Source organism: Trachypithecus francoisi, unplaced genomic scaffold (genome assembly GCF_009764315.1).
Source record: "Trachypithecus francoisi isolate TF-2019V2 unplaced genomic scaffold, Tfra_2.0 Lachesis_group1, whole genome shotgun sequence".
Taxonomy (NCBI): Eukaryota; Metazoa; Chordata; class Mammalia; order Primates; family Cercopithecidae; genus Trachypithecus; species Trachypithecus francoisi.
The window spans coordinates 82,750,665-82,767,687 of NW_022681454.1; the positions used below are offsets into that span (position 1 = coordinate 82,750,665).

At 36.6% G+C, this 17,023-nt stretch overlaps 1 protein-coding gene across 4 annotated transcripts in view; it reads right to left on the minus strand.

Moving 5' to 3' along the window:
• Window positions 1-7,430: 7,430 nt before the first annotated feature.
• Window positions 7,431-17,023, minus strand: part of SLAIN2 (SLAIN motif family member 2) — a 71,731-nt gene continuing 62,138 nt past the window's right edge. For all 4 annotated transcript variants that reach the window (XM_033214738.1, XM_033214737.1, XM_033214736.1 and 1 more), the window contains 2 exons: window positions 11,438-11,756; window positions 7,431-10,465 (listed from right to left, as the gene is read on the minus strand). In XM_033214738.1, the coding sequence (XP_033070629.1) occupies window positions 10,399-10,465; window positions 11,438-11,756 (386 nt within the window). In that variant the 3' untranslated portion in view covers window positions 7,431-10,398. The remainder of the gene's footprint in view (window positions 10,466-11,437; window positions 11,757-17,023) is intronic.

Sequence of the window (17,023 nt, forward strand, 5' to 3'; positions counted from 1 at the left end):
CTATACAAGCACATATGCAGGTATATTCATAAGATAGATTATTAGAATCACTGGGTCCAAAGTACATTCTTTTTTTTTTTTTTGTAGAGATGGGGTCCACTATGTTGCCTAAGTTGGTCTCAAACTTCTGGCCTCAAGCAATCCTCCAGCATTGACCTCTCAAACTTGGGATTATAGGTGTGAGCCACCGTAGCCAGGCCAAAGGTATGTTTTAAATTTTGTTAAGTGTTTCAAGTTGCTCTCTAGAGACTCCCAACAGCAATGCTTTCATTCAATAAATATTTGTGTGCCTACCATGTGCCAGGCACTGGTCTCAGTATTTGCCAAGAATTGATAAACAAAAATGATCTCTGCCTCCAAGAACCATATACAGTATACATGCATGCGCGTGTATGTGCCGCGTGGAGGGAGAAGAGAAAGTTGGCATGATAATGAGCTAATTATGTGGGATGCTAGGTGATAAGTGCTATGGAAAAGAGAGTTTGGTTAAAAAAAAAAAAAAAGATTAGAAGCTGGGGGAGGGGCTGTCACAATTTTCACTGAGGAGGTGACACATGAGCAGACTTGAAGCAGGTAAGGGACTCGACATAATGGCAGCTGGGGCAAATAGTGTCTCAGCAGAGGAAACAGGCAAGTGTTTTCTTGGGTCTCTGGTGGGAATGTGCCTGAGGCCAGGAGCCAGGAGCCAGGAGCCAGGGAAGCTGAAATGGAGTGGAGTGAGGGAGATAATACCAGAGAAACAAGTAGGGGGAGCAATAGACATTTTGGCTTTTACAATAAATACTTGGTGAGCCCCTGGAGGATTTGAGATGAGGTTTGACATGACTGAATTACATTTTAAAAGGATCACTTGTGGCTGTGTGGGAGTGAGGGTTGAGGCAAGGAAGTGGTTAGAGTCTGTATTTATTTTGAAGGTAGAATCAATGAGATTTATTTACAGATTGGTTAGGTGTATATGGAGAGAGAGCAAGAGAGCGAGTGAGGGATAAGAGATACAAAGAATGACTCCAAAATTGCTATTAGCTGAGATGAATGAAGCAGGTTTGCAAGATCAGAATTGCAGCTTTGCACAGGTACACTCTGAGCTGTCTGTTTAATATCCAAATGAAGACACTGAGAAGGCAGTTTGGTATGTGAGTCTGGGGTCTCCAGACATACAACAAATGGTTTCTAAGCCATGAAACACTGCAAGAGCGTAGACAGAGTAGACAGAGAGGTGGACCAAGGACTGGGTCCTGGGACACAACAAATTAATAACTACAAGACTAAACTTAAGAAACCCCTGGTGGAACTGATAAGAGGGGATGGGGGGGAAAGAGTGAGGGAGGGAAGGTGACAGAGATCCAAATACTAACACATGGAATGAAGGGGTCGTCACTTCAGATCCTGCATTCATTAAAAAGGGTTACAAACAACTTTACTAAAAACTATCTATCTATCTATCTATCTATCTATCTATCTATCTCCACAATACCTACAGAACTCTTGTAAAATCAGACAAATGATTTGAAAGAGACTTCACAACAGAGAATACCCAAATGGATGCACTTGGGCACTGGAAAACAATACAAGAAAGAACCTTTTGAGAGCCAATTTACCACTGGATTCCAATAACGCAACTGTTAGACCTTCAATGTTGCCCTCAGGTTCCTGAGGCTCTGCTCATTTTTTGAATTTTTTGTCTCTCTGTTCTCCAGATTGAATAAATGGTATTGCTGTCTTCCACTTCTTGACTCTTCTGCCATCTTCAGTCAGCTGTTGAATCCATCACATTTAAATACTTTTACATATTTTTTTCAGTTCTAAAATTCCTATTTGGTTCTTATTTTTTCTACTCTCCTGAGGACTTCTATCTTTCCTAAGAGTGCTTATTCCATAGCTGCCTTAAAACTGGTAAGTCCAACATCTGGATCATATTGGTGTTGACATGTTTTTTTTTCTTGAGAATGTATCACATTTTCCTGGTTCTTTGTATGCCAGGTAATTTTAGATTAAATGCTGCACATTCTGAATATTATAATTTAGACTCTAGGTCTTGTCAAAATATTCTGGAGAATGTTGATTTTTGTTTGACAATAAACCCATATAGGTTCATACTGAAAGTTTTCTGCCATCTTCTGTGGCTGTGGTTCCCAGTTGTTTTCAAAGGGTGATATTATATTGGATCAGTCTTAACATGTACTGCTCAGTAATCTGTCTTGGCCAGTGGTTTAAATTGTACTTTAGTTCCTAAAGCCTCTGCTGTGCTGCTTTGGGTCTGTCCTAAGTATGTAAGCTTAGAGCTTGTACTAATTAACACATACAAAAAAGGGATTCCTTCTGCTTTGTTCTCTCTGGTTTTCCCCATCATGCCCTAAGACAGCCCATTCATTACGCTGTCCTCTGACCAGAAACAAGGGTTTTGCTTGGAATTTTAGTTCCATCACTATTACTATGCAGTTCCCACACACAGAACAGAGAGTAAATAGAGAAAAATGCAGATGACCTCCACAGTCTTCAAGATTGCAAAGGCTCTTTTCCCATTTCCTTTGCCGAGAGAGAGTGCTTCCATCCATTTTAACTGTTGGCACCACTTGCTAGAACAGCTTACCTGAGGGCTTACCCACGACAAGCCATGAGAGAAAACATAAAAACCTGGGGATTTCCCCTGACGTTCTCTAGCTTCCAGGAACTCCTTTTGCTGATCTTTTGGGTTTTTCCTCAAAGTTTAATCTGCCAGAGGTGCCTCTGTGACAGTTCTTCCGGGTGCCCTCCCTTGGCTCAGGGTCAAGAAAGAAGAGGGGAGAAAGAGAAGTTCACCCCTGTATGGCTCTTTTCTGCAGGTTTGACTCTGTCTTCTATCCTACTCCTCCCCCCCACCCCCCCCCCCCCACCCCCAGTGTTCTCAGTTGTCTTTTACATTTTGTACAGAATTTTTAGTCAGTGGGAGAGGCTTCAGTGGACTTATGTCATTTTGACTATACTGAAATCCAAAACTGCATTACTTTAAGAGCTCCAAACTGGAAACACCACAACTGTCCTTGACATGAGAATGGACAAACTGTGATATATTAATACAATGGCATATAACAGCAGCAATGAGAATGAACAAATTACAATGACATCAGCGACATTGGTGAATCTCACATTATGTTTGTTTAGTGGCTAAGAGAAAATCATTTTTAGCTTTCAAAGAAAAAATTAGCCTTCAAAGAAGAAAAAATACAAATTGTATGGTTCTACTTATATAAAGTTCAAAAGTAGGCAAAACTAAATTACAGTCATGTGTTGCTTGACACAGATACATTCCGAGAAATGCATTGGTAGGTCTGAGTTCACCCTTGTGGGAACATCAGAGTGTACTTACACAAACCTAGATGCCTGCCCACTACACACCCAGGCAATATGATATAGCCCTAGGCTACAAACCTGTACAACATTTAACTACACTAAATATTGTAGGCGACTGTAGCACAATGGTAAGTATTTGCATATCTAAACATAAAAAAAGTACAGTGAAAATACCATATAAAAGATAAAAGATGAGATACCTGTAAAGGGCACTTAACATGAACAGAGCTTGCAGAACTGCAAGTTGCTTGAGGTGGGTCGGTGAGTGAATGTGAAGGCCTAGAACATTACTATACTTATAAAACACTGTACTTAGGCTACACTAGATTTATAATTTTTTTCTTTAATAATTAATCTTAGGTTATTGCAAGGTTTTTACCTTATCACTTATAGTTTTCACTTTTTGACTCTTTCATAATACTTAGCTTAAAATATATTGTATGGTTGTTCAACATTATTCTCTTTATATCTCATTCTATAAACATTTTTCCTTAAAAAAAATTTTTGTCGAAAACTAAGACATGAACACACACATTAGCTTAGGCCTGCACAGGGTCAAAATCATCAATATTACTGTCTTCCACCTCCACATTTGTCCCACTGGAAGGTCTTCGGGGTAACAAAATGCATGGAGCAGTCATCTCCTATCATAACAATGTTTTCTAGAGTATCTCATGAAGGATCTGCCTGAGGCTGTTCACTTAAAAATAAGGAGTACATTCTAAAATAACAATAAAGTATGGTAAATATGTAAACCAGTATCAAAGTTGTTTATTATCAAGTATTATGTGCTATACTTCTATGACTAGCAGCACAGCAGGCTTGTTTATACCAGCATCAGCACAAACATGTGAGTAATGCATTGGGCTATGTCACTAGGTGATAGAAATATTTCAGTTCCATTATAATTTTACTGGAGTATTGACCTATAGGCAGACCATGTTGATTTGAGATGTTGTATAATGCATTGATGCTGTACAACGTTAAAAGTCAGAATAGCTGTTATCTTTTTTCTGAGATATAGGGGTCTCACTATGTTGTCCAGGATGGTCTTGAACTCCTGGGATCATGTGATCCTCCCACCTCAGCCTCCCAAAGTGCTGGAATTACAGGTGTGAGTGACCCCACCCAGTCAGGAACTGTTATCTTTGTAGAGGGGGAAGTAAGTAGTGATTGTCAGATGACACTAGGAGAGTTTTTGGGGTGCTGTGAACATTCTATTTCTTGTCTACATGGTGATCACACATGTAGTAATTTAATTCCTTGAGCTGACCATTTGAGTTGCACGAACTCTTCTGTACATACTTTATGTATCAATTTTAAAAACGTTTGAAAAATTACCTCTTCCTTCTGTTTGCAAATGACAGAACCCTACCTTAAACTGGTCAATGTACTAAGGGGAATCTTTAAAGAGCATACCAAGATGCCTAGTGGAATCCACGGACAGGAATAATACAGAACCTCATGAACAATTGAGCCAGAAGCTCAAATACTACCAGAAACTTCTCTTCTTACTACAAATGTTTCCTCCAGGTCAGTGACCACTGACATGGTGTAATCATTTTATGTAATACGCACTGAGACATTTGTGATGTGCACCTACTATATTGCTTGCTTAAGACCTTGCCTACTTTCTGGGGACAGTACCACCCTCAGGGATAATGGTCTTTCCCCATTCCATCCATATGATTTTCACAGTAGAAAACCATAGCTAGTGTTCTACCTTAACCCCAATCCTCTAGCCCCAGTCAATTAGTCCAGTAATGTGCACCTGATCTGCCCTGGGAACTCTATCCCTAGAATTTTTGGACTTGGAAACTCTCGGGAGTACAGTGCAGAAATCTGTTTTAATAGCCCTTCAGGTGACCAAGTTTAAGAACTCTACTAGAGACTAGTTTAACTCTTCATTTGGTTGTGCCTGCTATTTCTTTAAAGGTATTTTAAAACTGGCATTGTACTCAATCAATACTGTCAATTCATGATGGATGGGAGGCAGGGGCGGTGGTGGGGAACATTCAAATATCAATAAAGGATACGATATGAAGGATTACAATAATACAGTTTGGAAAAGGTTTAGAATATTTATATACTCTTTCCAGAACTAAATGGCTTTTTGTAGCAGCAGAATCCATCTAAATCATGGTAGTTATGAATTCAGACTTAAGAAAAGTTAACTGTCAAGCATAAATGATTACAATTTTAGAAGGAAAAAGAAACAAATACATTATCTTCAAATTTAAGTGGCTGACTACCTATTAAGTACTTTTTCTTCTTTATAATTTACTATATATGTCTCAAATTTCAGTATGTAGAGGCTGGGCATGGTGGCTCATGTCTACAATCCCAGCACTTTGGGAGGCTGAGGCGGGAGAATCGCGTGAGCCCAGGAGTTTGAGACCATCCTGGGCAAAATGGTAAGACCTGATCTCTTAAAAAAAGAAAAAAAAAAAAGTTTTTCTCTTTAGGAAACTAAAAGTCAATAGTCTGTGGTAGTACCACAGCAGGTAAAAATACAACAGCAGGTACAACAGTGGGTGGATCAATTGAAGTCAGGAGTTTGAGACCAGCCTGACAAACATGGTGAAACCCGGTTTCTACTAAAAATACAAAAATTAGCTGGGCATGGTGGTATGCACCTGTAGTCCCAGCAACCTGGGAGGCTAAGACAGGCGAACTGCTTGAACCCGGGAGGCAGAGGTTGCAGCGAGCCAAGATCATGTCACTGCACTCCACCAGCCTGAGCAACAGAGCAAGACTCTGTTTAAAAAAAAAAAAAAAAAAAAGTATAAATTGTAAAAAACCAATTATGTTATAAACAACACAAACAATACATATACTATTATCAAGAAATATCTAAAATCAGGAATTAAGATATATGCCAAGCTTTCAATAGCAGTTAATGTATACTTCTGTGCAAAAGCAAACACATGTCAACATTTTTATATAAGAAACATTTATTTAAAAGAAACATTTTCTCATAAAAAAAATAAAAAAAAGACCTACCCTTCCACTTAACATGTTACAACCATGTGAAGGACAGTACTTCAATATTTCCGGATGATGGGATTGCAGGCAACTATCATTTTTCACCTTTATACTTTTTAATATTTTTAGTTTATGTTCTACAGCAATGAGTTTCTATTACTTTTGAAATCAGAAGAAAAAGATTTTTTTCTTACTTTTAAAGAGAAAACATTAAGATGACTTAATATAGATAATTTGTTTGAAACTGGCATTCAGTTAACATAGTTTTAACCAATTTGTATTACAGCAAATAAGGCCGATGAGTATAATTGGTTTCATTTTCAGACTGGTAAGCAGAGGGCCATTTAGCCACCCAAGACTTATATTTAGGATCATTCAAAATACATTAGTGGTTGAACCTCCATATGGGTTCTTCTGTTGCACTGAGTATGTAACAGATTTAAACTTCTCATGTATTGATTTCAAGTATAGTGACATTTAATTTTAAATGGCTCTTCAAGTTTTTAGACTGGCTTGAGAGAAAAAAAACAGAAGGGTGTCTTTTTTCCACTCTCTCATCAGTATTAATCTAATTGTAACATGTAATATTATTTTAATGGTAATTATTCTAATTGTAACATGTAATTGCAAAGCAAATATCTCCTAAAGGAATATGGAGAATTCATTAAACAGTGTACAATTCTTGATTTTTCCATTCATACAAGAAAAAATATACGTGATCACCTAAATATTTGCATTTGGCATGAAAATACATTAATTGTTCCTCTTGGAAACTCGTAATAGCTTTTTGCTTGTTTTTTCTAACTAGATATCATATATAGTTATGATGTAGGCAAATGCTAGCTTTTTCTAACTAGATATCAATTCACAGCAGGTGAAAAAGTTCCAAGAACAAATCAATTTACAGTAAACCATAAATTTCCTCCAAGTAAAATCCACAAATGAAATAACTCTGACAGAGAAAATATAAGACATAATCCAACCCCATGAAGGCTAAGCCTGAAAGGGTAATACGATTTGGGTTTCCGTGTTTAAAGAAAAACTCAACTGAACAATTTATTAAAACCAAGTGTAGGCAAATGAGAGAAAAAAAGGAATCTTACCATATCCAGAGATTAACTAAACACTTAAAAAAAGAATATAAATTTAATAATAAACATTATGGTCAGGCTGTTTATTAAGGAGGCAATCACATATACAAGTTCGGCTATAGAAATGTTTGCAAATCAAACGTCATGTGATCTAAAAGGACCATGCGTAACGTCAAAAATGGACACCTGTACATTCAACAAAAAGTTAATTTAAACATACATAGTCTAGATCATTCTAGAGTTATACAAACATCTGGGGCCACATATGTATCTAATTTTCTTTCAAAAAAACTTTTTTTCTTATAAAAGTGATGTATTGAGATAATTTTAAAAAGTATCTGACAATTATGAATGGTCCCCAGTTTTACAAAATGTGATTTCCAGGATACGAAACTGAAAAAAAGTCAACTCTTCAGAGAGTGTTTTATATTATACAAACAAGTTTTGTAGAAAAATGATCCAGCAAATGCTTGAGTTAAGAATATTTATATTTTTTTCCAATTCTTTACACTTTTATTAACACACTTACAAAAAATAACATTCAAACACTGAGAAAATTAAATAACTTTGGAAGCAGAGCTCATTGTTTTCTGCTTACATATAAGTGACAATTCTGGGCTGTTGGCACAAAATAATCAACATTCATAAAACCCTTACTACTATATATCAAACATAAGTTAAAATCATAGGCACTAGTTTATCAAATCCACATTTCTTCTGTAAGACTAACCACAGTAAATCCTTAGATTTTCCCAAACAGAAAAATTGCGATATACAAAGGCTTTCTGGTAAAAAGGCAATTTTTCTCTTTAGGAAACTAAAAGTCAACAGTCTGTGGTAGTACAAAAGCATGTAAAATAATACTTTACCAAACTCAGATCCAAAATACGTTTTAACAAGTGATGAAATATTTTAATAAAAAAAAATAGACATTTTTTTCTGATGCAGCCATTTAAAAACAAAGTTAACTAACCTGAATACTCCTTTTGAAACTGATTATCTAACTTAAAAAATGTAATGTGTTTCATAATAGGTAAAATTCCTTTCAATTATTAGATTGCAGCATATATATTTTTTGAAATGTTGCACTGAAAACTGAGACTTGTTTTGCTTTTGTACGTGGTTTTTAAAAGAGACAGTAGCTAGTTCCTTTTTTTTACTTACTTAGACATGAGATACCCCCCTCCCAAAAGAAGATGCTTTATCTTCCTCTGAAAAGCAACATTTTTTAGTTCATTATCATGTAGAATTCTGGCGCCATCCTTTCCTGACCCACCCCATCACCCTCAAATTCAAGGATAAAGTTTCTTCTTTGCATTATACACCAAATACATAGTACTGACAGTTTCAATCTCCAGCTGCTTGTGCTAAATGAATGACTTTCCACTGGTCAAGTTGACAGACTACCATGGTGTCAGTCATGACAGAATGGAGGTCCTGGTTTTAAGTTTTTATCATTCTTTCAACCTATCAACCTTAATGCCATCATGAATATCAAGTCTTCCATTTTCTCTCTTCCAACTTCTTTTGCCAACTTACGGAATGTCTTTGATGAACAGGAAATGAACTTATGTTCAAATCTCTAAAAGCTTTTAGATGACCTAAGTGACAGTATCTTAGAGCTGTTCAAATTAAGGATTTAAAAACAGACCTCATAATAAAAAATGAGAGGCCTGCTACAGAAGAAAGTTTTACTCTGGTAATAGTCTGATAAAATTGAAATAGGCGATTTCAAGGATTTATTAAGAGCCATTAGAGAGCAAGTATTTATCAGGTTAGAGTCATATGTAGTAGGTTTGTTACCAAAAATGCAAAAATTAATGTAAGGCAGAATCTAAGTCAAAAGGGAAAGAATTTTCAAGAGATGTTTTATACAGTTACTCAGTTTAAAGTGGATCAACATAAGTAGGATTTAGCAGGCTATATTTTCCTACCACGTAATAGATCGTTATGCCATGTAATAGCAACAATACAACTGTCATCACCAGAGATTTTGTAGGTTAAGTGCATAGATTTTTTTCCCCCTCTCTCTTATTGTATGGTTTTGTTCCAGGTTGTAAGCACTGAGGTGGTGTTGTATCAAGAATAAAGACACACACTACTTGTTCTTTCCTATCATGAAAACCTGCTAATAGAAACAAGATCTCTTAGTTCTGTAAAGATAACAGCATGCGAAGAAGCTGGCTGAAGCAAAGGCCATCTTTCCTGAGCCAGGAACTATAAAGTTTAGAAAGATTGTACAACTGATATTAAGCCCTTTTGGCAATCAAAACAAACAAACAGAAGTTTGATGTGTCAATGCAACATGATGGATGCGTGCTGTAACGCTATCTGGTGGTGGTGATACGTGAGCTACATCCAAAACTTAAGATTAAATGATAATTTTTCTAATGAATCTGCAAAAATGATTTCTGAAATTCTCCCAAATTTAGGAATGTTTTAAATCTCTAGCCCAGGTTTCTTTCCTCCCACCCCCTAATCTCAATCTGTAGTTTCCTGGTGTACTAGTGAAACACTTTAGATAATTAGTCAGAATATTAGTTCTCATTAACACAAATATTTATTGATACTATTTATACAGTAAATTAGGTTGAATGTGAAGTTTTGGATAGCTTGAATTCACCATTTTCTTGTGCACAAATGGGCATTTTTCTCATTTACAAATGGGCATTTCTCTTTGGCATCCATTAAGTATTTGCCCAGATATTGGCCTCTGTCAAATATTTTTAAAAAATCAACCTAGTTTCTATTAAACAAAACTAAAAGTGATTCTATGGAGAGTGATTGTATGATTACCAAACACATCTGATGTTAAATGTCATTAAAGTGCTGTTTGATGATCTCTGTCAGTTTGTGCTAATTAAGACAGAGAGGGCTGGGATTTTATAAATCCCAAGAGTCTTATCTGAACAGTCTGCATATAAAAGTTGTTTTTTAGCCTGGTGAAGGGTATCCATGAAGCCGTGGACTTCTGCATTCTTGTCTTTGCTGGTCAATAACAGCCATCTTTCCAACTGTCATCTTTCATGCTACCATAGGTTTTAGGAGCTGGCAAGGATCTGAAATAAAGCAATTTTGCAACTAAAATTTGATAAATGTCTTTATGAAGTATTACATACTATCTCATACATATATTAATTACTCCTCAGGTGGCATCATGATCCCATGAAGGCTGTACCAAGGCAAAAGCTCTAAACAGGTACTAGTACAACCTCTCAACACTCTGCATTTTCACAACTTCCAAGTTTTACTGGACAACAGATGACTTCACGTTTTGTTAACATAGCTACTAGATCAAAGAAGGGAAAAGATGGTCTCACCTTTTCTCAAGCACATAGACAACCAACCTTATCATTTACTTATTATTTTGAGAGGCAGAATGATGAAGGTGATATGAGAAGCTCAGTGTCAGCATCACTAGAAAGGCAGTATGGGACAGTGATTAAAAGAGCTCCAAAGTCAGACATACTTGGAACTCATAGTTTTATTAGCTATGTGGCCTTAGGCAAATTACTTAATTTCATTAAATAGGTTAGACTCTCTGAGGGTAAAACTTAGACCCTACATTTATATAAATCTCACAGATAATTCTGAATTGTAGAATAAGGGTTTGAAAACCATGCTTATAGATTATACTCAGACTTAGTAGCTCTAAGTTTTATCTTAAATATCACTCTATATTCCAATATACCTTTATCATCTTCACTGAATATAATTCGATTCAAAATGAATGAATATCACAATCAAATTGAGTGGTTCTAACCAATTTTTTTCTAGGGGTCCTCTGAGATGCTTAATCATGTTAGGCAACTGGACACATTTAATCTGAACCAAAATGGTAAAAGTGGGATTCCCAAATGAGGATTTCTTAAAAACAATGTAGTAATGTTTCATTCAAATTGTATTAAAACTCTGGTGGGAATCCACCATGACTTTCTGTTTACTATCAAACATAGAGATGAAGCTAATTAATTCCAGTCCATCCACTTTCAGGTACTCAAGAACGCTGAAACAGAACATTTGCCACTTACCTGCGAACAGGCTGTGCAAGTTTGCTGCGAGGCACTGGTATGCCCCCAGCAGAAGGGGCACTGGGTCTGGGCAAGCCACTTCTCATTGCAGTTGTCCCTGCGGGTCTGGTTAGAGTAGCGCTGTTGATATTGCTGGGAGGATTTGCTGAGACTGTGTTCTGAACCACAGGAGGCCCAGGTGAGGAGGTGGTTTGTGTGAGCTGTGTTATTTCTTGGCTACCAGGAGAACCAGAGCCATGGTTACTAAATGCTTTCACTGGTTGCCGAAGAGCCAAAGGAGATGGTGCTGCAGGGGAACGGAATTTGCCTGGAGAAGGTACTGTGGAATAGCAAAGAAAAGCCAATTTTTGAGTGGAAATCTATATATATATATGAAACCATTGCTTTAACTTACAGCTGATGATTGGTCACTAGTACGTGTGTATTCAGGAAACTTCATAGCAATGCAAAAAATAAAAGCTATTCCTGGGCTACTAAAAGAAAAAAAGGTAACTGAATTCTAAATAACCAAGTACTGAGAGGATTACAACTGTCTTTGACAACAGTATTTTAAATAGGCCAGCTTGGAACGCATAATACCAGAAGAGAAAAGGCACTGCAGGATTCTGTCTCACTGTAGCAACTAATCTGGGCCACATGTGAATGACCATTCTAGAGGTGAAAAACAGACTGCCTATCCAATTGTTGTCTAGAATTTGAAACATATTTCCCTCAAAAAGAAACATTCATGTAAACATGTATCAAGTACCTGGAGGCTCTATGTCCAAATCCCACATTATTGACACTGTAACTAAAAATTTAGAAACTAAAAATCATTTTTAAAAAGTGCTACCATTGCTGTGCTTCACAAAGCACAAAGTGATGAAAAAACAAAAAGCCAGCCGGGCATGGTGACATGCACCCATAATCCCAGCTACTCAAAGCTGAGGCAGGAGAACTGCCTGAACCTGAGGGGCAGAGGCTGCAGTGAGCCAAGATGAAGCCACTGCACTCCGGCCTGGGTGACAGAGCAAGACTCTGTTTCAAAAAAAAAAAGAAGATCAGGCGCGGTGGCTCACACCTGTAATGCCAGCACTCTGGGAGCTCGAGGTGGGCGGATCACCTGAGGTCAGGAGTTCGAGAACTGCCTGGCCAACATGATGAAAACCCGTCTCCACTATAAACACAAAAATTAGTCGGGCGTGGCGGTGCATGCTTGTAGTCTCAGCTACTCGGGAGGCTGAGGCAGGAGAACTGCTTGAACCCAGGAGGAGGAGGTTGCAGTGAGCGGGGACTGCACTATTGCATTCCAGCCTGGGTGACAGAGCGAGACTCTATCTCAAAGAGAAAAAAAAAGGGAAAACAGAAAAAAAGCTTATGTCCACACAAAGACTTGACTACAACTTTGTAACAGCCAAAGACTGAACAAAGCTCAAATGTCCATCAACAGGTGAATGGATAAACAATTTGTAGCATAACCACACAACAGAATACCACTCAGCAATAAAAAGGAGTAAACTACTGATGCATACAACAAAGATGAATTCAAAAATTTTGCTGAATGAAATGAGTGCCAGACACAAAACAGTCCATGTGTATACACACACACACACACTGTAGAATGTTGTGTTACAAAGAAATTTGAGGAAAGTCAAATCTAATTTATGGTAACAAGAAGCAGATCAAATGTTTGTTGGAGGTTGGAAGCAACCTTGGGAAATTCTACCAACTGTTTAAGAATGAACACAAATTCAACATAATCTCCATCACAAAATAGGAGAGAACATGCCCCAATTGATTTTTATGAAGCCAGTATTACCGAGATACCAAAACTAGAAAAGGACAGTACCAAAAAAGAAAACTTCAGATCAATATTGCTTACAAATATAGATGTAAAAATCCCTAAGAAAATATTAGAAAATAGAATCCAGCAATATATAAATAGATTTGTATGCCATGACTAAGTAGGATTTATTCCAAGATGCAAAGTTTGGTTCAATATTTGAAAAACAATCAGTGTAATCCACAGTAACAGGATAAAGAAGAAAAATCACAGAATCCTAACAGTGGACTCAAAAAAAGCATCTGACAAAATTCAACAGTAATGAAAAAAGTTCTCCAAAAAATGGAAATAGGAAAAATTTCCTCAACCTCATAAAGAACGTCTACAAAAACCCTACAGTTAATATTACACTTAATGAAGAAAGATTGAATGCACCTCCCCTAAGACCAGGAACAAGACAAGAACATATGCTCTTACCACTAGAAATTCTAGCCAGTGCAATAAGCAAGAAAAAAAAAAAAAGACGATGGATGGAGGGAGAAGGAAGGAGAAGGGAGGAGGAAGGAGAAAGGAGGAGGAAGGAGGAGGAGGAAGGAGGAGGAGGAAGAGGAGCAGGAGAAGAAAAGAAAGAAAGAGAGAGGAAGGAGGGAGGGAGGGAAGGAAGGAAGGGAGGGAGGGAGGGAGGAAGGAAGGAAGGAAAATAAAAGGCACAGAGGTTAGAAACTGTCCCCATGATGTCTACACAGAAAATCCCAATGAATCTACACACACACACACACACACACACACGCTTCTAGAAATAATAAGTGAATTCAGTAAGGTCACGGGACTGGATAAAAATACAAACTCTGATTATGTTTCTATACACCAGCAACGAACATTAGAAATCAAGATTAAAAATACCATACCAATTGCATTGCTCAAAAAGAAAACCACTTACGTATGAATCTAATAAATCTCAGTCAATGTAAGTTTGCTGTGAAGAGCAAACAAGTAATAAGTGTGTAAACTGTTAGTAAAATGTAAAATATTAAACAAATTGTAAGGCATTCTTATCTGTGGCTTTCTTATCTAAAGAATAGGGCTGCTTTAGCCTGCTACAGATGAGTTTCCTAGAAAGATATTCAACAATGCCACACAGAACAGTCTTCTAGGCTTTCCTTATAAATTAACTCAAACGTGTTATTACCCAAAATATATTACCCAAATTGATATTGACAAGTTACAATTTCTCTTTACTCTTTTTGAATACCAAGAATTACACTCGAGTCAGGCATACTGTGAAGGAGAGCTATCTGCTCTGAGCAAAAATGAGAACTCTATAAAAATGACATGACTAAGAATCCTAACCTTGGTGTCTAAGTTATCTCCAAATTAGGACGAAGTGTAATAGAGAATTCATATCTTAAAATATTTTTTCTTTCAATAAGTATTTAATAATTGTGCTAAGTTTGCTTTCTAATTAAGGTTTCTATAATTCAGGCATGCACTTAACCCTAAAATGAAAAAAACTGAATAAATTATACATATCTTTTTAGCTTGATAATCACCGAATACAAAATGCTTTACAAAAATATATCCAACATGTACCTAGCAATACAAAAGTTAGATATTCCAAGTTGTCTTCACAGAGCAGTCTTCCTTCAAACTACAACTTCCATTAGCTGCATAATTTATAAAACCTATAAATGCCCAGTAAGTATATAGTAATAAAAATAAACACACTGCCAAACACTGGTCATCATGACCAATGGGAAACATCATTTATTAAAACACATATGAATTCCATTATTAACAAAGGAAGGACAAAAATATCTCCTTGTCACCTATGCCTTACTATATTGTTATATCATTTCAATTATTCAATGGTCTCTACACTATCAATAATAATCACAATTTATTGATACAATAAGTATTTAAAAATAAGTTCTGGCTGCTAAAGAAGAAGATGAATTAAATATGATTATCTCACTACAGAGTTAAAGAATCCTTGTAAAAAAAATTATTACTGACCATGTACTCTAACCCTCTCACTTCATGGACAAGGGAAATTACCACAACCACAGAAGCCAACTGAGCAAATAAACAGGAAAGTCAGGATGTCGTGTTATAAATGAACTGAACCCAGGTCTGCTGATTCCCAGATCAGCATTCTTTACCAGGAACCAAAAGAGAAACATCTCTGGGGGTAGAAACTAAAGTGTCATTATCAACATTTTTTAAATTTATTTTTTGAGACAGAGACTCACTCTATTGCCCAAGATGGAGTGCAGTGGCACAATCTTGGTTCACTGCAACTTCTGCCTCACAGGTTCAAACGACTCTTGTGCCTCAGCCTCCCAAGTAGCTGGGACTACAGGTGCACGTCACCGGGTCTGGATAATGTTTGTATTTTTTGGTAGAGATGGAGTTTTGCCATGATGGTCAGGCTGTTCTTAACCTCCTGGCCTCTAAAGTGATCTGCCCATCTCAGTTTTCCAAAGTGCTGCGATTATAAGTGAGCCACCGTACCTGGCCAAAGTGTCATTATCAACACTAATTTTCAACCAGACTCAGAAAGTTTATTTGTGGGGTTACCATCCTAGGCAGGTTTTATAAGGTATGACTCCAAAGCATATTAAAATGGCAATTGCTGACAAGTAACCATAAAAAAAACCGACATAGAAGCCTTTGATTTCTTCTTCCATTAATGTACATGACTCACTACTATTTTTGTAAGCATACAAAAATTTTGTTAGTTATTAGAAAAATGTATTAAACATAAGAGGCAGAAAATGCCCCGAGAACAGGGCTTCAATACCTTTTCTTCCATAAATACAAAAAGATATATATGAATGCATAAGCTACCAGCAAACATTTACAGCTTAATCTTCGAATTTACTCTATTAAATAGAAAATAACTTTGGAACTGATCCTCTTCAAGATAACTGCCCCAACCTCAATAATGACTTTTATAAATAAACTTTTTAAAAAGAAATATTTTTATACAACTGAAAACTGTAACTACCCTTTGGGTACAAAAGCTGAGAGATAGAGAGAGAGAGAGAATGTGTGTGTGTATATACAAACATACAATACAGGAACTATTAACATTCATTAGATATCTTCATCCTGACAGGGGAAGTTTTTAACAAAATAGCCACATTTCCAAAATTAGGGAATTGATTATGTATCAAAATATATATCAAGATTTATTGAGAGACACATTAGTTTTAGTACACAGTATATATAAACAGCTGTACATCTATACCTATATAACTTATTGTATTTTAGTTTAATAAATTATCTAACATATAACTAACCTTAGAGTATCTAGTGAGGAAAAGGGAAAAAATGTCAATGTCAAGATTAAGAAACATAATTATGAGGATTCTTGAAAGGTGGTATCAGCATTGGTGTAATTTACGAATTTTCTCAACTCTCTCCATAAAAACATACAGAGCAACTAACTAGGAAGGTCAAACCAAAACCCATTTACAACAGCTATAGTAAAATCAGGTGATGGAGTATCTCCATGATCCCCAAAATACAAGTGGGTAGGAAGAAGCCACTGACAACTACAAGACCACATGAATTATCAGCATCTGCGCAGAAGGAAGTAGAGGAATATCTCAATGTCCTGAAAATTCCAAAATAACAAACAAGTACTCATATAAAAAAAATGCTGAACAGAAGGTGAACTGGGAGGGATTTGCACACTCCAGTAGTGAATGAGTACAAGAGGTCTACTGTAAGGTCTAGGAGGAACATGAGTGGCTATGAATTCTTAAAATTAACCAGTCAAATCCCTCTTCCAGGTAAAACTTCAAGCTAAAAAAAAACTC